This window comes from Alosa alosa, chromosome 1 (genome assembly GCF_017589495.1).
Source record: "Alosa alosa isolate M-15738 ecotype Scorff River chromosome 1, AALO_Geno_1.1, whole genome shotgun sequence".
In the NCBI taxonomy this organism is placed as follows: domain Eukaryota; kingdom Metazoa; phylum Chordata; class Actinopteri; order Clupeiformes; family Clupeidae; genus Alosa; species Alosa alosa.
Window position 1 is genome coordinate 37313247 of NC_063189.1, and position 21857 is coordinate 37335103.

At 47.7% G+C, this 21857-nt stretch overlaps 1 protein-coding gene across 1 annotated transcript in view; it reads right to left on the minus strand.

Moving 5' to 3' along the window:
• The window catches only part of galntl6 (polypeptide N-acetylgalactosaminyltransferase like 6), a 38384-nt gene that overhangs the window by 11739 nt on the left and 4788 nt on the right, over positions 1-21857 (minus strand). Inside the window, exons 3-5 of the mRNA XM_048252237.1 lie at positions 19353-19538; positions 14996-15179; positions 2249-2366 (exon numbers count right to left, since the gene is read on the minus strand). Coding sequence (XP_048108194.1) covers positions 2249-2366; positions 14996-15179; positions 19353-19538 — 488 coding nt within the window. The remainder of the gene's footprint in view (positions 1-2248; positions 2367-14995; positions 15180-19352; positions 19539-21857) is intronic.

Below are 21857 nucleotides of genomic sequence, written 5' to 3' on the forward strand. Positions count from 1 at the left end.
ATGAAAATGTTTTAGGCGTGAGACAGACAAAAGGCAGAGAGACGGACGTGTTGGGCAACACAATTGAGGTTAATCTCTCTCTGCATTGTGCTGGACTAAGCAGACTCCGTGGGAGTGCACGTCCGAGGGTCTACGGGGATGTGTGATTGTGTGAGCAATGCTCAGAACAATCAGACACAATCTCTTGTGTGGAGCTTGTGGAACACACACACCCATACACACACCACACGTACACATACACACACACACACACACACATGTACAGACACACACGCCTCTCTCCACAGGCTCCAATTTCCTGTTTCTCCTGCCTGTCTGACAGCAGAATCGGACAAAAGTGGGCATGTGGTGCGGCACTCTCACACATCTCCTCTCTCTTTCGCTTCCAACGAACAGGCCAAGGAAGGCGCAGAACAGAGATGGAGAGAAGTAGATTTTATGGGTAGTTTTTCAAACATGAGCGTAGAACCTCTCATCCCCCTTTTCTCCTTCAAGCTGAAACACACACGCACACACACACACCCTTTGAAGTGTGAGGTCGTATGATTGTTTGTTTGGCAGAAGTGTCTGCAGTCATTGAGATGCTGGTGACATACGGGAGGAGGTACGGCGGTCAGGATGGATTTTTCAGCACTCCACTAGGCATGCCGTGGTCTCTCGTCGGTCTCCTCTCCCGCTCCCTCTCTCTACCTCTCTCTTTCTCTCTCTCTCTCTGTCTCTGTACTCATCCCCCTCGCTGTGAGTGTGAGGATTTGCACTCCACGCTCCTGCATATCAAAACGCTCAAGCCCTCGATCATACCGCACCCAGGGTCAAGGAGCAAACTCACTTCACACGTCTGATCATTATGTGGAAAGACTGTCTCGGAAATTGGCCGATTGAAAAAAAAAAGAGGAGGCATACAGATCTATTCCGAAAAGGATGGGCAAAAATGATGAAATGGGGTCAAATTAATTATTTTCTTTGTACTGTATATAGAAAGTGGGGTCATAGGAATGATTTTGGTTGTATATCTTTGAAGGGCTATGCACACTGGTGGCTTCAATACACTCCCTCAACCCCCAACCTATATGACATTGAACATAGCTAAGCCTGAAGTCAATAACAGAGATCTTTTCTGACTGACGACATTCAGAGCACTGTATGAATGGAACAAAAATGCAACTTTTGCACACGTGTGACTTTGCAGTTCTTACGCCTGCAGTGACAGATAGGCTGGCTCTTTCAGGCTGTCACTTTCAGCAGCGGGATAATTGTGAATTTCCCTTTGATTGCCTCCTGTATTATAGTGTCAGCCTGAAGTGCTCCAAATCACAGGAAAATCAGACACCCTAAGTGGAATAACACAGCCAACTGTCATGGAGGGATCACCAGAATCTGGAATAAAAAAAAGAGAGAAAAAGAAAAAATCTGCTACAAGACGAATCTGAGAAGAATCACCTGCATTCCCGCAATTTCACTTCTGAAGTCTTCTTGTTGTTACCATGGTTTCGAGGACAGGTGGCTGGAAGATGATGGCTGTTCCGTGAGGCGCAATGACAGCCGAGGGAAGGTCTAATGAAAGTGCCTGAGTGGCAGGTGTGTCTGGAGCGATAAACACTGAATTTCATTCACGTGCGGCATCATGATCTTTATTCCTCTTAATCAAAAACACCGAATCACGTTCCCCGGCTTCAGGACTCAGAACCAGAGAGGCAGAAAACCCAGTTAGTGTCTAAGGCCAGAGCGTGAGACTGCACCGCCTCGCTGTACTTTGTCGCCTTATTTTTACCTTCTGGTCAGCAGGAAAATATGGATGAAGAGGAAGAGGAGGAAGAATAAAAAAAGATTGAAAAAAGGGAAATCCACAGAGTGCAACAGATGGAGGACAAACGACTCCATAGGGACAAAGAGAGATAGTTCAGCCTCATGATAGAGAAGACACAGAGAAAAACATCCTGTGGATTTGCCGGGAGGATGAACTACGGGCCGTGCCACACTACTGACATATGGGTGGCAATTGTGAAATCCGAGTTTTAAACCCAAAGGGATAAATAATTGAGGGACAGACTTATTTAGGCAGATGCTAATGGATTAACATCTTTTCAATTGTAATCACTCTCTAAAAAAATGAAATGTGCAGAATTGCTTTTGCTTTCATTCACTTTAATCAGTGAGGGCTGATTGCTGAATGATATGAAATAAATGGGAGATAATTGAATTGCAGCCCCATTGAAGTGGAGAACAGTGGAGGTAAAAGGCCACTTACCTTAAAAGAGATCTCATATTGCTCTCCACCCCAAATCTCCAGGCCAGTATCATAACCGCCCAGCTCCCAGAACCACTGCCTGTTCACCGCAAACAGACCGCCAGCCATCACAGGAGACCTGAGCCAGGGGCAAACAGAGACAGAGAGTGCGAGAAGGTTTGTGTTATGGTACCGTGGTTCAACTTGCCAACAGAGATTTAAAACCAAGGATTCATGAACGCCCATTGCCAGCCTCCCTTCCATTCTTATAAACATTCAAATTTAGCACCGAGATATTCATAGAAAGGACTTATGGGCTCACACAAAAGAAACTACTTCCCTTTGTCAAGCAGCCTCTCGCATACATGTCCAATACTGGAGGAGAAAGCGGCAAACTCTATCAAACTCTGGAGACACACAATAATCCCAGTGAGCAACGCTGGAATTCCCTCCATACGCTCCCTATACCCATTCTGTGGAGATCAAAGTCTGGGGAGATTGCATAGTAGACATTCGCACAATATAAAAAAAAAAGAAAGAAAGAAAAAAAACTTCCCCAACAGCTGCTGCTAATGCAGTTTTAATCTGCTCGGTGTAGCTGCTCTCCTTCTCCCCAGAGCTCCTGCTGCAGTCCAAACCTGTAAGCATTGTTATTTTCACAGTCTCTTTCAAGGCTTATGGCGCCGCCGAACAGGGCTTTTTTTAGACCCCACACAGATGTGCGTCGGTGCCTCCACCACATGGCCCGTGGAGTGGAATCCGTATAATCCACTGAGACGTATTCCGGCGTGTTCTAGGCGTTAAATGAAGTGGAGGGATGGCCAGCAAATATATTGGGGGCTTGGGATAATTCTGTGTGCGTTATGAAAAAACATGGCTAAGTCATCACCGCTCTTACAATAGCCAAATGATTAACTCTCTAGGCACGATCATTCTTACATGTAATTACAAGCTAAAATAATTTCTATAACCTTAACAATAAAAGAATTCCAGGACAGTGGAAAGAAGCCACCTAAAATGTTCATTTGGTTTCTTGCTTTATGCTAATAGTACATCTAAATTTGAAAATTATTAAAATAATGTTCCAAGTCAGACCTCCACTTTTACTTTCTTGATGCCAAAGAAAAATAACAAATGTCAAATAGAAGTTGTTTTTCCCCGCATCTTGTTAGACAGATATTTCATTGTTTAATCCGGATCTGGGTCAACAGTCACTTTGTTTTATTTTTATAATGCTTTCAAGGTCGTACTGCATATTCTTCTTTGAGAATCATGTCTGCATTTAAAACCAAATCATAGCATAAGTTAACGATCCTACATCCACGAAGCAGGGCTGCTCAAGCTCATTGATTTTTATTTGCTTGTTTGTGTGGGTGGTTTTGTAAGTGATTCAGCAGGCGCATACTTAACCATGAGCATAAGTAGACTGGAGAGGTCTAGCACAGCACACAAACACCGCATCTCGCTCACACACACACACACACACACACACACACACACACACACACACACACACATCACCAGCATGTCTGGCACTGAGAGACAGAAAGTTCCAAAAAAGTGGGCAGGCAGGCAGGCAGGCAAAACACAATGACTCAAATCCGCTGCACATATACCACTGCAAACAAGTAGCAGGGCCAACGTAAGAGACAGCCAGGCAAGCAGAGGGAGAGCAGGGCGCCAAAATCAATTTGCTCTTGTGTAATACCCTGTGGCCCGCTTCCCTTCCAATTTAATAAGGCGCTGAAATATTGCAGTCCACTCAATTAAGGCAACTAATGGAGGAACAAGCACTTTGGTGCTGAGATTACACTACTCTCTTTCTCTTCCCTTCTGTTCCTGCCAGTACTCGGGGATCCTCTCCCGAGCAGACAATGAAGCCGTGGGGCTCAGGGACGGTCTCAGGGCCAGGTGAGATGGAAAGCCTTGAGAATGGGGGATAGGGGACCTGATGAAAGAGAGGTACACACGACACACACACACACACACACACTCTTCTCCATGGCTCTGTCTCTTCTCTATAGTCCTTACTTTCTCGCCTAGTGGCTCATGATGGCTCTCTGATTGGTTAGTGAGGGTTCTGATTAGAGACCAGATGGACGATGAATCAGGGGAGTTGCTGTCCCCTTGGTCTGCCGACCTCAGGAGGAAGCGCCACTCTGAGCTGCCGAGCGAGCTACAACACTCCACTCCACACCGTCCACTTCCCCGTGAACATGTCTCCAAGGAGATCAGCAGAGTATGAGTTTGAACTGCTTTGCTTGTGAATTACGGTCTCATTAAAAGGTGCGTCAAGAGAGCCCGTGTTATCTCAATCAAACCCATCTCAGTGCATGGCTCTTAGTAGAGACTCAAACGGAGGGGGTCGGCCGAAGAGAACAAGCTAATAAATGCAACAAAGGCGAGTGGAGCGGGAGAGAGCGGCCGAGCTATTGACTGTTTAATTAGAATGGAGTCTGGAGGGAGAGAGCAGGTCGATGGCGGAGCCAAAAGAGCAGAGAAATGAAGGAAAGGAGAGAGTGAGACGAGACAGACAAAGAGACAGATGGAGAGGGAAATGGAGAGAGAGAGAGAGAGAGAGAGAGGGGAGGGGGGGGGCTAGGTGAGGGAAACAGTGTGTCACTCATAAGAAGTGTTCTGAATCAGTGGAGCATGTGAGCCAAGGTCAGAGCCTTTCCCCCGAGGACAGAGGTGGAGAGAGAAGACATAGAGAGGGTGGACATGGATGTCTGAGACCTCGCACTTCTAAGCCTAGTCGCTCAAAAGATATGTACAGTTATAAAGCAGAAAAAAGGGATATCAGCTGAAATAAAAGAAAAGCAGAAATATCAGTTCATATGATTTGACAGTGATGCTTTGGGCAGAAGAGGGGCATCTATTCAGCCCCCCCCCCCCACACACACACACACACTTCTCATCTGTATGCCCTCCTCTCCCTCTAGCCACCACCAGCCAGCCCACGCTCCCTCAATCCCCCACAACCTCCTCACGTCATGGTCACTCTCCCTGAGGGACCTCAGCCTCAGGAGCTGGATGGCAGTGTGTGTGTGGGTGTGTGTCAGTGCTGTGTGTGTGTGTGTGTGTGTGTGTGTGTGTGTGTGTGTGTGTGTGTGTGTGTGTGTGTGTGTGTGTGGTGGCGAGGGACACCTACGTGCTGACAAGCACGCCCGCTTCCCTGCACCTCCACTCACAGGCTAATTGTGCAGGCAGCCAACTCAAAAGGCGAGCTGCCTGAGGATATTTGGTAAACAATGCCAGAACTATTACAGGCCCCCGAGAGAGTGGCGCCGCATGCGGCACACAGGGGTGGGGTGGGGTGGGGTGGGGGGGGGGGGGGTGGTGGGTAGTGGGTGGGGGCTCTCAGGATACCAGAAATGAGTCCTAACGAGTGTCTCCTTGTGTTAAATACGGCAGTGCAGTGCAGAGCTGGGGAATGGGGTGGAGATTATTTACATACAACAGAGTCAGAGCACTGGCTAACATTCATTTAGAGTGCAAACACTGTGCAATGGGTTATTAACGGCCCCGTGTTAGTTACTGCAGAGAGGAGAGAGAGAGAGAGAAAGAAAGAGAGAGAGAGAGAGAGAGAGAGAGAGAGAGAGAGAGAAGGAGGAAGGGAGAGATGGTGCAGTACGAAATGAAATGGGAGGCGACCCTCTATGGGATAGGTGTCCAGTTTTAATGTCCTGCCAGTCTCTCATTATCTACTGCCAGAGGGTTAAACAAATGCTCTGCTTTCTTATGCTGCTTCTTCTTCTGCCCTCTAAAACATATATGCATGCACACATCCACTTTTCCTCTCTTAATATCAGGCCTCTACACACACACACACATCCACTTTTCTTCTCTTAATATCAGGCCTCTACACACACACACACATCCACTTTTCTTCTCTGTTGCACATCCATTTAAAGCCTCGGCGCTGGTTACTGGTAAAGCTGTACTAAATCACCTCGAGCGCTGTCTCGTCACTGGCCGGTCCATCAGCACGCTCGCTCGCTCACTGGCTCGGCTCGTACGCAGGCCCTGCCAGCACCACCTAAGGCAGTCACAGATGCCAATCACAATTTGCATTCAAGAGATGAGCCGGCGAAATCCAATTAACTTCCTAACAAATACAACATTTACCCAGCTTAAATGCCTCAGCTGGAAAGCGGAGAGGACACATGGGCTGGCGGCTCACTCGTTCCCAATCATTACACCGTCCCCCGCGCGCTCCCTTCCCAAGTTATTTCCATAAATATAAATCCAGTATTGACTTTGGAGAGCCAGGGAAAAACGCGCCTGGCAGATCTCTCTCCTTCCGCAGTACAAAAGATGTGCCGTTGGCAGTGCCCAGTCACGCCGGAGGGAGAGAGCATTGGAGCAGTCAGCGTGCTCTTCATCCCTGGGCAGAACGGTAGTATTAAACAGTTAAATTCACAGCCAGCGCAGAGGGAGGAGGAGGAGGAGGAGGAGGAGGAGGAGGAAGAGGAGGAGGAGGAAGGGGATTAGAAAGAGATTTGTAGAGAGAATCATTTGCAATGCACATCCATGCAGCCAAGGTCAGACACAGCCAACAAAGAAGAGCCAGAAGAGAGAGAGAGAAAGAGAGAAAGAGAGAATGAGAGACAGACAAAGAGAGAGAGAGAGAGAGAGAGAGAGAGAGAGAGAGAGAGAGAGAGAGAGAGAGAGAGATGGTATATTCTGTGCATACATCATGTGTGAGAGAGGGATGATGGAGATGGAAAAGAAGAAAACAAAGAAAGAGAAACAGTGAGGAAGACCAAAACTGTTTTGTGTGTATGTGTGTGTGTGTGTGTGTGTGTGTGTGTGTGTGTGTGTGTGTGTGTGAAGTCTAGCGTATTCCCAGATGTCATTCATCACGCCTCTCCATAATCTCATCAGCCCCTGGGAGAAGCTCATGCATGTGCAGTGCACAGAGACACAAGGGCACACGTATGGAGCAAGGGGAGGCGTACATGAATCATTATTAGAGCAGGGCCACTGTACACACTCCACACTCCACAGGCCTCATTACTCAGTGGCCCTCTCCACAGCACCCGCACGCTGCCAAGCGCATATGGCACAGTGACCCCATTACACCAGAGCCACTCCTAATGAACGCAGAGCCTATACGTATCATAATGTATAGATATGGGTTTAAGGTTTAATCCTCTATGCAATCGACTTGATGATCACTATCAGCCAGGGTAGTGGAGGCCAGGCTGGGACAGGTAGGAGGCGGTTCCACGCCTGGGCAGTAGGGGGCGATGTGGGTCCAGGGATGTGGTGGTGGTGGGAGGTGTGTGAGCAGGGGGGGGGGTTTGCCAGCAGGTCAGGTGGTGACTGCGGGCTGGGGGTGATGAATGAGCAATGGGGTTGTAATGTTTTTTAACCTGGAAGGTAATTCCTGAAGAAATGGGAACCGAAGCCAGCCGGATCCTGCTTGCGTTTCATTAATGCACCTACACGCTCTCTTACTCACTCACTACCCCCCCCACCCTTCTCTACTCCTCTTTCTCATTTCTGCTGGATTCATTCTGTTCATCTCTCTCTCTACCCCCCTCTCTTCAGAGAGAAAGAGAGAGAGATAGAGAAATCTTAGCCTTCTCTCTGGATCAGTCATTCCACAAATGAGCTCTGATACAGATAGTGGGAGCTCTTTCATCTTGTAACAGGCGGTAAGATCTATATTAAGGCATCTTAGCTGAGCGTGCTCAATGCATGAGAATGTGTGTAAGGCAGCCAGACAGACAAGTGCTGCTGCACCATTAAAATAGGACCAAGGGAAAGGGGGGAAAGAGAGCCCTGGAGAGGAGGAGGACAAGGGGAGAAAGAGAGAGAAAGAGAGAGAGAGAGAGAAGGGGATTTGAAATGGTGTCAAGATCTTGGTGGGCATGTGGTTGATGGAGGGCGAGGCTCACAGGTGGAGCAGATCAGAAGTTTCTTTCCTTGTTTAGCTCGGCCACTTCAGCAAAGTCTGCCTCTTTGTTTGCTCCTCCTCTGGACAGCTGTGTGTGTGTGTGTGTGTGTGTGTGTGTGTGTGTGTGTGTGTGTGTGTGTGTGTGTGTGATGTGCTGGCGGAGTGCTCGTGTGCAGCTGTGGCAGAGGGGCTACAGAGGGGATGTGGCCTCTTGGTGACTGTGGGTCTGAGAGCTCCCCCTGAGAAAGCCCACCTCACCCACAGGTGCTCAGCTTAGCCCCACGGCCAATCGGGAGACAGCCGCAGGAGAGAACACACACTGCCAGTTACGGTTTCTAGCCCAGGCAGTTTCCCCTCATCATCCATGATTTTGCAACTGTTTGCCTTATTCAGTAACAGTAGTTACTACATTATGCTTTAAATCTCCCTGTCCATGTCCTACTCCTAACCTTTCTCTGAGGCTTAGCTTTAATGAGAAATATCCCAAGCTATTCAGTCACTATTACTGGCAGTATGAAGAATACTGGCTCTATTGATTTTGTGAAGTGTTTTCTTTCTCCCTGCGGCTTCGATTTTTCCTCGTCTGTTTCTTTCATTCCTGTTTTCCCCTCCCATCCTCTTTTGAGCAATAGACAAAAAAACACTAACAGCACAAAAGAGAGAAATAAAGGTAAGGAGAGAGAGAGAGGGGAGAGAGAGAGAGAGAGAGAGAGAGAGAGAGAGAGAGAGAGAGAGAGAAAGGGAGAGCATCTGTAGCTCCAGTGGGTTGATTGAGATGTCTTTCCTACGCGTTGACTACGTGTGTAGAATAGCCTGGTGGAGGAGAGCCAGCTCTCAAAGCTGAATTGGTACCCAGAATCCGGCCAGAAGCTTTTGTGCTTCTTCCGCTCAGCAGCCAGTGATGACAGTCGGTAATGCTGGGCTTTTGTCATCCTTATCTCATTCCCGAATACATGTCTTTTTCACTTAAGTAAGTTAGACCTTAGCTGAAGATTCTAGCTTCAGTTTGTCTTTTTCTTTCAAAGATTTTTTAAAGACAAGAGTTACCCTTAATTCAATTTTAACTGCCTAATATGTCAGTTCTGGTCTTGTTTGGAAATTAAGTTAAGCTGACATTCAATTCTCATAAAACAATATGAGATCTGAGGACTCTCGAGGCCTTAAACATTTATACATTCATTTATTTTGCTTCATGAATTAAACCACTAGGTAAGATTTTCCACAAAGCTCATATAACATGACCTATATGTAAAGATATCCTTTAATATATGCGTTATTAAGATTCTTGATACATATATGCATTTCAATAACTCATCTTATTATTTGATACCCTAAACCCTCACTAAGCATGGCATATGGCCACAGACATTTATGAGTACATCTGCTACAATACGGTCCAGTTTAGCTTTGAATCATTCCAAACAGTAACTCAGGTGGACCTGAAGTTCTCCTTCACTGCTCCCGTTATTGTACGTCAGTATGTGTGTGTGTGTGTGTGTGTGGGGGGGTATTAGCGCTTTTAAACCTGCTGGCTCTCCAGTGGGGGCCAGATGACAGATGGCAGCAGTTAAGAATATTTAAGGTTTTATGAGAGCGCGTTCGGAGCTTTATGAATCCCTCTGGCCAACCTGCATGGGAGTGGGTAGAGTGGGCAGCAGCAGATCGACAGAGCAGAGAAAGAGAGAGAGGGAGAGAGAGAGAGAGAGAGAGAGAGAGAGAGAGAGAGAGAGAGAGAGAGGAGAGGGAGAGAGAGAGAGAGAGAGAGAGAGAGAGAGAGAGAGAGAGAAAGAGGGAGTGATGGGAAGAGATAGAGAAAGTGTGGGGGCGTGGATAGGACAGGAAGGAAGGCAGATTGAGAAACGAAGGGAATGAGAGATTGAAAAATAATTTTAAAAAATCTGGTCAAGGATTTCAGAATCTGTGTGTATCCATCTCCAGCTGTCGATACAAATACTCAATATGCCAAGGTGGGAGGATGCCAGGAGTGTTCACACAGGGACACACACACACACACACACACACACACACAATAAATCCAAATATAGGGAGCTCTAGAAACTGGAGTCATCAGTATTACAGACATAAGTGTACACACACACACAGACACACAGAAAGTTGGAGCTGCTACATCTGGCCTCTATATCTCTCCTAATATCAGTGCCTGCTGCACCGTGTTCCCCTGAGTCCAAACCCAAACGCACCGGAGTGAGACAAACCCAGACTCCCATTCTCTGAAAGAAGGAGAGAGAGAGACAGAGGGGATAGCAGCAGTTCACAGCGGCCCTCGTATCCCCCCTCAGATCATCTGTAAATCAGGGCAGCCGTGGCCCACTGGTTAGCACTCTGGACTTGTAACCGGAGGGTTGCCGGTTCGAGCCCCGACCAGTGGGCCGCCAAGGCACTTAACCCCTCACTGCTCCCCGAGCACCGCCGTTGTAGCAGGCAGCTCACTGCGCCGGGATTAGTGTGTGCTTCACCTCACTGTGTGCTGTTTGTGTTTTACTAATACAAAAAAGTATATATACTATACTATACTTAAAGCCCCCGCCCCACCCCCACTAACCCTAGTCCTGCCCAGTGGAGGTGTCCTCACTTCTCTTTATCGCTCTCTCGTGTCCCTGTCCCCTATGTAGGGGAGTGTGTGTGTAGGGGAGTGTGTGTGGAGGGAGGGGAGTGTGTGGAGGGGAGTGTGTGTGGAGGGGGGTGTGTGTGAGGGGAGTGTGTGTGGAGGAGTGTGTGTGGAGGGGGAGTGTGTGTGGAGGAGGGAGGAGTGTGTGTGGAGGGGTGTGTGTGGAGGGGAGTGTGTGTGGAGGAGAGTGTGTGTGGTAAGGAAAGGGTGTGTGGAGGGGAGTGTGTGGAGGGGAGGAGGGGAGTGTGTGTGGAGGAGAGTGTGTGGGGGAGTGTGTGTGTGGAGGGGATGTGTGTGGGATGGTGGGGGAGGTGTGATGGAGGGGAGTGTGTGTGATGAGGGGGTGGGGAGATGTGTGAGGAGTGTGTGTGGAGGGTGTGTGTGGAGAGTGTGTGGAGGGAGTGTGTGTGGAGAGGAGAGTGTGTGGAGGAGAGTGTGTGTGGAGGGGAGTGTGTGTGGTAAGGAAAGGGTGTGTGGAGGGGAGTGTGTGTGGAGGGGGAGTGTGTGTGGAGGAGAGTGTGGGGGAGAGTGTGTGTGGAGGGGAGTGTGTGGTAAGGAAAGGGTGTGTGGAGGGGTGGCTGCTGCTGGGTGAGCCCTGTGGGAGGGGATAAGGAGCACTAATGAGAACAGCGTCCCTGAGCCCCGACTCCATGGCCCCGACCCGCACCACTGCTCTGACGTCAGCAGCCAACAGCGGAGCAGCGGGGCAGGTGAGAGACGAGTGCACCATGGAGTGCTGGGGTGGTGTGGTTCATGTGAAGACATGCCTACTCCTCCTTCCTCTCCCTCCTTCTCTCCCTCCCTCCCTCTCTCCCTCCTTCTCTCTCCCTCCCTCCTTCTCTCCCTCCCTCTCTCCCTCACTATCAGCCTTTGCTCCCATCCCACTCCTCACTCCTTAAGTGTGTCATGCCCTCTACCTGGGCCTTCACTGAAGGACGAACCGCAATTCATATGTGCATACGTAAGTGAGCGCATGCATGATTATGAGTGTGTGTGTGTGTGTGTGTGTGTGTGTGTGTGTGTGTGTGGGTGCACGTGCATATCTTGAATTTCCCCTTGGGGATCAATAAAGTATCTATCTATCTATCTATCTATCATGTGTGTGTGTGTGTGTGCACGTGTGTGTATCTTATCTCTTGAAATATTGGAATCCTGTCTGTTGTAATATGATTTGTGGATTTAAATAAAGAATTAAAATGTGTGTGTGTGTGTGTGTGTGTGTGTGTGTGTGTGTGCATGTGTGTGTGTGTGTGCATGTGCATGTGCATGTGCATGTGCATGTGTGTGTGTGTGTGTGTGTGTGTGAGAGAGATGAAACTCTGTGCTGACCCATGGTGCATTCTCTTGGCTCTCCCTGTCTCTCTGCAGACACACTTATCTGGAGGTCACAGGCATAGCTGACATTTCCTACGTGGGCCCTTTCTTGAGCACGCGGCGCACTGCGGCTAATGAGCTGCCCTTTGAGCGCAGGGGCGGGTTAAGCTGGGAGCACTCGCTCTATGGGAGCCACGGGAGCTGAGACGGCAGCACTGCTGCTCATGAGCAGCTCTCATTAGAGGCGAGACACACACACACACACACACACACACACACACACACACACAGACATATGCACAAGCACAGACACACACACACACACACACACACACACAGACATATGCACAAGCACAGACACACACACACACACACACACACACACACACACACACACACACACACACACACACACACACACAAAGGATCCTCTGCTGCACTGGTGCCTGGCGGTCTTAAGATTTTGCAGGGTTATTTATTGGTAGCTTTACTCCCAAGGTCACTGTATAGGTTGATGAGGTCTACCCGCAACAAAACAGTCTTATTCCACAGAGGACAATTGTGTGTGTGTGTGTGTCATGGGAATGACATGGTAGTGATGTCCCTCCTGACCTCTTGTGCAGAAGAAACCTGACCCTGACTCTGAGTATTGATCTCATGGCCAATATCCCCACTGCTGTATTTGTAAATATATTTTTGTGTGTGGGAGGCGTTGGATTCTGCATTTGTGGATCGCATTTGTGGATTTGTGAATCGCATATGTGGATTTGTGGATGACATAATTTTGAGACACATCGCACAGCGATCCACAAACAAATACCCCCTCGACAAGGCTAAAATTCACCCCTCCCTCTGACAACCAGTAGATGGCAGTGTTGTACAACATGTCTGTTATCAACTGATAGCAACTGAATCTTTCCGACCGCTGTTTTTTGTTTCCCCTTACCCTGGAAATCCAGAGTTCTCGCGAGAGCACAATGGAATTGTCTCTGCGAGACACTCTGGCAAAGAGCAATGATGCACGTTACTTTTACCCCAACATCAACCAGCTAAACTGATGAAGACAGCGCTGCAACGTTGGAGGACAGTACACATTGGTTGTAGTGTTATCCGATTGCGTCAAAGTCCGATATCATTCAGAGTAAACATGGTCTAGTGTTATCCAATTGCGTGCAGTGAGATTTTTAAATGCATGCTTGTTGCCGCCCCTCGAGTTGGGCCATTACATTGCTCTTTGCCAGACCCTTAATCTTTCTAGATTATCAGGGCCTGGATTTTCCAGGGTAGTTTTCCCTAGTTCAGTTCAGTCAAGTCAAGTGGTTTATGACTAGCAGGATTAACGACATGGAAGACACTGGATTAAAGGGATGGGTAAGTACTAGCAACTAGCCAGAACAATTTATTATCAGTTTCGATGTGTAGTGCCATTTTTAATTTCATAGACTGTATAAATAAGTCCATTTAGCAATATTGAGATTAATGGCAGTCTGCCAGATAGCGATCTCTGCTGAGCTGGCTCTCACGTTACGTTAATGTATGGTAACATCTGTAGAGCTGCAACATCTGTAAAACAGCGAACACGAACACAGCCTGTCACTTGAGTTGCAAGACACAATAACTTTAGGGAAAACAACATTTTATTTTAAGGGGGCCCGAAATCGGATTTTAAGGGAAATCTTAACTTAATGTGTTTTGTGCAGGCTGTTTAGCTAGCTGGTTAACGTTAGCAGCTGTTAGCAGCTGTACGCTGACTAAATGGACTTATTTATACAGTCTATGAAATTAAAAACGGCACTACACATCGAAACCGATAATAAATCGTTCTGACTAGTTGTTATTACTTACCCATCCATTTAATCCAGTGTCTTCCATGTTGTTAATCCTGCTAGTCATAAACCACTTGACTGAACTGAACTAGGGAAAACAGCGGTCGGAAAGATTCAGTTGCTATCAGTTGATAACAGACATGTTGTACAACACTGCCATCTACTGGTTGTCCAGAGGAGGGTGAATTCGCACGCGCAAATTCGGGGGTATTTTGTTTGTGGATCGCTGTGCGATAGGAATGTCTCAAAATTAGGTCATCCACAAATCCACATATGTGATTCACAAATCCACAAATGCGATCCACAAATGCAGAATCCAATGCCTCCCACACACAAAACCAAACATATTTATTTGTAGATGTCAAAAATATATTTACAAATACACATATATTTGTGCATACCTCTTCGAGTATGTACAAATCTTTATGAGACAATTCTACCCCCATAGAATAATGACAGTTGCTGTGTGTGAGTGTGAGTGTGAGTGTGCGTGTGTGTGTGTGTGTGTGTGTGTGTGTGTGTGTGTGTGTGGGTGGGTGGATGTGTGTGTGTGTGTGTGAGTGTGTGTGTGTAACGTTCAACGTTACAGAGAGAGTGTGTAACGTTCATGGCATCCAATAGCTTACAGTATTTGACACATACATACAAAGAATGCACACATTCACAACAGTAAAGATCAAGATGAAATTCAGCTGTGAAATGATAGTCTATCCACCAAGATTCCCACAGAGAGCTGAGATAAATGAGGGGAGGAGGCGCCAGAGGAGGCAACACAGTGAGGCGCTATGGTGGATGTCTGTATATCCATTACAGGTATTCGGCCCACTACCCAGGTAAAGGGGACAGGTAAAGCAATGCCTGCCCTTTAAGACGCCGTGTTTCTCTTGCTTACAGGACCTACCCAATCACAACGCTAATTAGATGTACTAAAATGGCATAGCAACTGCAGCAAATACAGTTTAGTATTAGTATTAATACACTAAGTGCCAGAGGAGGTAACCCAATAAGACGCTATGGTGGATGTATATATCCATGGAGTACGTGCACGCTAATCCACTGATGTGCTGTGCTGTGGGGTGCTGTGTGTTACTCACTCATAGGGGTCGCTGGGGTCTGTGCTCTGCAGCTCAGGGGGGATGGGGATGCGCTTGTAGTACATCTCCCAGTCAAAGGCCCCCCGCATGGCATCGCCTGCCTGGGCCTCGTAGCCAAAGTGATTGTGGTCAATGACGTCAATCATCGGGCACACAATGGTCCTGGGATTCTGGGCTATTTGGTCTGTTGAGAAAGAGAGAGAGAGAGAGATCTTAGGTGCATACATGTTACAAGAGTGGTTGTGTGCAGGATGGGTCATTCAGCAAGAGAGAGAGAGAGAGGGAGAGAGAGAGAGAGAGAGAGAGAGAGAGAGAGAGAGAGAGAGAGAGAGAGAAAGAAAGAGAGAATGAGGACTAGATTCGGAACAGACAGTATGAAAGAAAGAGAAAGAGAGGGAACATAAAAACAGTGCTTAGGAGCGCCATCAATCACCGTGGCTCTGCAGCCCAGTCCGGTGTGTACGGTTCAGTGGATCTGGTGGGAGGGTGTCTGGCCGGCTGCCTCGGCCCCTGAGGGTCCCCAGCAGCCCACAGCCGTCCTTCGTGGGCTTGGCAGAGTGCGGCAGCCGCCGTGAAATTGGACCTGCTACAGTCGCACGGCGATTAGAAACAATTACAGCACTTCAAAGTAGGTTTGCTCCGCCGAGGGCCGCCGAGCCTCGGCCAGCTATGTCTTTGTCACTCAGCGGCGCTAAGCTGTCCCAGATCTGTCACCCTTCCCTCCCCTACGCAACCGCTCCACTGGACCATGGAGATCTGTGAGAGCCAGTGGGCTCACTTGCTCTCTCCTACACTCATACACACACAACACACACACACACAACACACACACACACACGCTAACACTCACACACACACACCCACACACACAACACACACACACGCTAACACTCACACACACACACAACACACACACACACACACACACACACGCTAACACTCACACACACACACACACATACACACATTAACACACTACAGCTTTCACATCCAAGAAGACATACTGCACAAACACACTCACTACTACACACACAAACACACAATACACAGACGCTGATTAAAAGAACAGTTTAACAGAAATGAAAGTCAATATATTCACATGGCTATCAAAATGAAAGACCTAAGAAATCCAACTGGACTGGACGACTGCAGTAAAATAAACAAAAACAACAGAGCAGAGCACAAGACAGAATAGAAGAAAGACACCAACACAAACAAAGGCACAGTCTGACGCCGTTAGCTTACGGGTGTGTAAGCAGTTCTCAGTCACGAACAGCAGCCCCCATGACAGGCTTGTTTACAATGGACAGGACGATAGGACGATCCCTCTCCTCCTCAGCTTGCCAGCATCACTCATGCAGATTACACGTCAGGCAACAAACACACACACACACACACACACTGGGACACAAGTACACACACACACACACACACACACACACACAGACAAACACACACACACACACAGGGACACAAGTACACACACACACACACACACACACGCACACACACACACACACACACACACACACACACACACACACGCACACAAGCAGCCCCTTTGGTACCAACACACACAATGCTATTGATTTAGGAGCATCTTTGTTTTAACGGACGCGTGACTCAAATAGACACCACTGTGCTTTGTGTGACAGAACACATTGTTTTGTTTTGCAGAGTTTCTCACTAAGTAGCCTAAATCTGAATACCCATGACTCCGTCTAAGGTTTGCACAGTTAGGGTTTAAAAAATGGTGAGAATTGAGAGTGTGTGTGTACTGTATGTGTGTGTCTTGGAGGGGGGGGGTCAGGGAGAGAGAGAAAGAGAGAGAGGGAGGGAGACAAATGAGGGACATAATGGTTGGGGTGGTGAGAGGCAAAGAGAAAAGCTATCACGCATGGCGGGGTACGTGAACGAGGGAGGGCTGTGGACGTAAATAGAGATTGGAATAGAGGCCTCAGCTTGGGCTGAATGATGAGTGTGTGGAGGCCAGGTTCTTATAATGCCATTCAGAGCAAAAGTACGATTGTGTGTCTGCACAGGTGCAGTCCATCTACAGACTCTTGTGTGTGTGTGTGTGTGTGTGTGTGTGTGTGTGTGTGTGTGTGTGTGTGCGTGTGTGCGCGTGCGTGTCCTTAGAGTGGGGTAAAAATAAAGTGCAGCTCTTCCTAAAGTTTGAATAGAAGAGGCCGGTGACTGTAAGCACACCTACTTTTGCGTCTCCTCGTTCCCCTCTCCTTGTGTCTGACATGCATAATGTCCTTTGATCAGCTCGGATCCTGCCATGCTGTGTGATCTGAGGAAGGAGGACGCTTTTCCAGAACCCTCTGAAGCACTAACGAGATCTTTGCTTCACATCTGAATCCGATGGCTGGCCTCCCTCCGCTGGCTAAGGGAAAGGTGCGGAGAGGTGAGGCCCGCATGCCTGCGGAGGAGAGGGTGGAACTGCGAAAGGGCCACAGAGCCTTTGCTCTCCTCACTAGCCTGCTGCGTCCCTGTTCCCTTGCGGCCTTACACACTCTAATCATGGATGCCACCCTTCATCCCAGAAGCACGCCTCACAAAACTGGAGCCGCCTCAGCCAAGCCAATTTAAGCTCTCCTTACTGTGTGGCCCCCTTTCCTGTCTTTCTGTCGTCCTCTCCCTTTTTTCTGTCTCTCCCTCACTCTCTCTTTCTCCATCTCTCTCTCCCCCCTCTCTCCTTCTCTCTAATCTCTGTCCCACTGTGCCTGTTTCTCGTTTGCTCGCTCTTCCAGTAACGAGTTGAGAGGCCACATGTAGCTCATAGCTGGACCTTTGATGACCTGTCAGGACTGCGGCGTCTGGTGCATTGATGTGTGCACGGAGAACCTGCTCTTAATTCCCGCGGCGATGAGATGCACGCGCGTGCGTGTGTGTGTGCCTGTCTGATCTGGCGGGACACTTTAGAAATGTGTTTCTGGCAGCCAAGCAGAGGCGGGGAAATCGGCATCCGTGAGGCTCAGTGGGGCGGCTCTTTACAGGGAGCTCTGGGGCGTCTCTCCCTCTGAGGGGAAGAAAAGAGAGAGAGAGCGAGAGAGAGAGAGAGAGAGAGAAAGAAGGGGGGAGAAAGAAAGAGAGAGAGAGATGGAGAGAGAGAGAAAGAGAAAGAGAGAGATGAAGAGAGAAAGAGAGAGAGATGGAAAGAGAAAGAGAGAGATGGAGAGAGAGAAAGAGAAAGAGAGAGATGAAGAGAGAAAGAGAGAGAGATGGAAAGAGAAAGTGCAAAGACAGTGTTGTCGAGACAGAGCTACACTTTCTGACCGAGTGCAACTCATTTCAGTCTGTTTGTGATCTCTACTTTCCAAAACTTGATGAGAAACACCCTGGATTTAACCCTGGATTTAATTTTAAGTAATTCAAACCTCAAACCTAAGTAAACTACCATACTTGCTAGGAGAGAAAAAGGACAGCTGTCTCATAGCTGCACAATATGTTTTCACCTGCCACCAGCTGAGGGACAATGAGTGATACACACACATACACGCACACACACACACACACACACACACACACACACACACACACACACACACACGTGCAAACATGCTGATGAACTCACATACAACCACTTCCACATGCAGGCAGTCACCATACTGCTCTCAATGAACTCTCGTTAATACTACAATGAACCGATGTAAAACTAAGTACTATTGTTCACAAATCTCAGTGAAGTAGTATGTTTATACAAATGTTTCAGTTTAAAGTATGTGTATATGTTCTGTCTCTGTAATTATTGTTGTTATGTCTTACCTTTAACATGTACCAATTGCTTTGGCAATACAAGTTCTCATTTGTCAATGAATGAGTGAATTTGTGAATTTGAATTTGAGAAAGAGAGATGGAGAGAGAGAGAAAGACAGAGAGAGAGAGAGAGAGAGAGAAAGAGAGAGAGAGAGAGAGAGAGAGAGAGAGAGATGGAGACTTCTGATTTGCTATTTATCACAATGAGATGAAGTGGGCAAAAAGTGGGCAAAAAAAAACAAAGGAGCAAAACAATGAGATGAAGTGGGCAAAAAAAGTGGGCAAAAAAAAACAAAGGAGCAAAAAGCTTTGAACAAGAAAGGCGTTTGAATTTTGTGAAATTGTCCAATTTAGCGGATAGATAAGCCAACGCCAGGAAAGGAAATCTCTGCAGCATTATTGCCAGTCACAGCTGTTTTCCCCTTGTGATGGAAAAAGGAATAGTAAGGAAAAAAAACTAATCGAGAAAAAGAGTAAAGGCTTTCCCCTCCTCTCCGCTCCTGCCTTTACCCCTCTCTCTCTCTCTCTCTCTCTCTCTCTCTCTCTCCCCGCGGTGCGTTTTCCCTGGAGTAAGCACTTCCTTATCTGTTCTTACCGAGCAGCGGAGGCAGCCAGTTGACGTTGGCCTCGCAGTGGGAGTCGAGGAAGGTGAGCACCTCTCCTTTGGCCACCGAGGCGCCCAGCAGACGGGTGCGGATCAGGCCCTCGCGCTTCTTGGTCCGCACAATGCGCACCTTAGGGAAACGGGCCATGTACTTCTCCAGACGTTCCTTCAGGTGCTCTGTGAACAGATAAAGACAAACCGGTGTGAATATGAATGAATCGTCATCGGCAAAGCTGCACTGGGATCCTGAACATTACAGCGTGTACTATAAGGTAAAAAAGAAAGATAGAGGGGATAAACAAAAGAGAGAGAGAGAGAGAGAGAGAGAGAGAGTGAGAGAGGCTTTGACTTTTAAGGTTCCTTTATTGACAGTCAAAAAGGAAACCAGGTAACATTAAAACCAACCCATAATAAAACCTCCCCCCCCCCCCCACCCCACCCCACCCTCCCAAAAAAAAACACACACCGACAAAATATGCAAAAAATTACCACAAAAAAAAAAAAAAAAACAAAAAAAACAATTAACCAGACAAACAGACCAAACTAGCTATCAGTCACCCTTTATAAGGCTCAAAACTTGAACAGTAATTCCCCTCCTTCATCCAGTGCACAAATACAACCCTCAACCCCCCATGTTCCATTGAAAGTCTCAATATCATCAATTAACTGATAATACTTGTACTCAATCCTCAGCCTTGTGGCCAAGGATAGTTTTAACAAAGGCACCGGCTTTGTTAAGCCTGTTCCCTCCACCCTGTTCCTCCGGGACAGCCACACAGCCGTCTTAGCCTGGCTAAAAAGAAAATTCAGAAGAACCACATGAGCCTTCCTAGCCACAGAGTATTTGGGACCAAAAATAAACTCCCCTACCCCTGGTTCTAAGTGTGCTCTGTGTCTGTTCGTAGCTATTGCACCATGTACAAATGTACAAATGTACAATTCTCCACTATTGCACCAAATGTAAAATGTACAATTCTCCACTGGAGATCACCCGTTCTTTTTTGAATGGGACACTGTACATAGACCGCCAACTGCCTTTCGGAGAAGAACCCGGCCCCAAAAAACCCCACCACCTCGACTCCCTCACACCAGAGAGGGCCTGAAGGTTCTTGACTTTTACACAGATGTGATAGAGTGCCTTATTGCTTGCATTCTCAAAAAATTCCAGCTGTGGTGTCGCGAAGCTGAGAAGCACTCCTTGGCCCTCACACCACTGTCCGACTGCGGGTCTCACCCGCAGCTCCGGGAACCAGTCCAGCTCACCCGTTGAAAGAATTGTGAATAAGCATTATAGTCTACTGTATTTCTCCTGTCCTTGTCCTATGCAAGCATCCCTTGTTTATTCTTGAATGATTATAATTCAATAGGGTCTGTCTAGGGACTTTTTGGGTTATCCTCAGGTGTGACTTTCTATTATATACTCTGTGGGAGCACACCCCCCATGGCCATCAACATTTGGCCAGGTGTAGATTGGGGTGCTCCTAATTAACGACCGTCTTTGGAGAAGGACTCTCTGAGATTAGAACTCTGAGCTAGAAGTAATCATGCCTTCCTTTTAATGCTATAACTTGCATAAGATTTAGACTTATCTTGAAAGTGTTGTGAATCAGAATCCTTCTGTAAATGTACTGTGTGTTCCTTATGGTCATTTGTGATTTTATTGTGTATCCCTTGTGTCTGTAGTTTGTAGCCTGTGTATCCTTGAATTCAATAGGAGCCTATCTCCAGGTGTGAAAACATAGGCCTCTGAGAGACGTCCCAGGACAAAGGGTGATCTGACCTCTTCCCTTTCTATTGCATATTCAAACTGGTTTGGACCTAGAGGTCACTCCTTCTTTAGTTTGTAACATAAAGTTATTATACACCTCTGTGTAGTTAGAGAATCTGGTGAAACCCATGATGGGGTGACACAAACATGCCATCTCTCCCTTGAGGGGCACTGGCCCCTCATTGAAAAGAATAAAAGCCTGGATCCTGATTTTCCATCGTCCTGACTGAGTCTTAAGAGAAATATGGTAGTAAAAAATATGCTATCACCGTGAACTCCATCGGGGACCAGAGGCAACGTTTTGCATCCTCAGGGATAATCCTTTGAATGTCCGTTATCACCCTTGAAACAAGCCGGACTGAAAAAGTCCTCGTAAGTCCTGCCACCTCCTATGCAGAGCGCCAGGAGTCCGCCAGCACTAAATCCTTCATGATGCCAGCCCGAAGAAAACCAGCCCTCAAAGAGGGGGAATGCAATGCCACCACTGGTAGAGCTGCATTGGGAAAAAGTGGCTCCTCTCCCACCCACATACTGGGTACAATGACCCTTCCCTGAGTGCTTAAAATTTTCCAAGCCCGTAGGACTGACTGGTAGAAAGGGGTCAGCCCTGAAAGACCCCCCGAGTCCAGGTCAATCAAAAACAATTGCCTGTCCATCGCCAAGCCACCGGCTTGCCTCAACAAAGCACAAGCAGTTTGTGCCCAGCTGACCTCCGGGACGTACAGCAG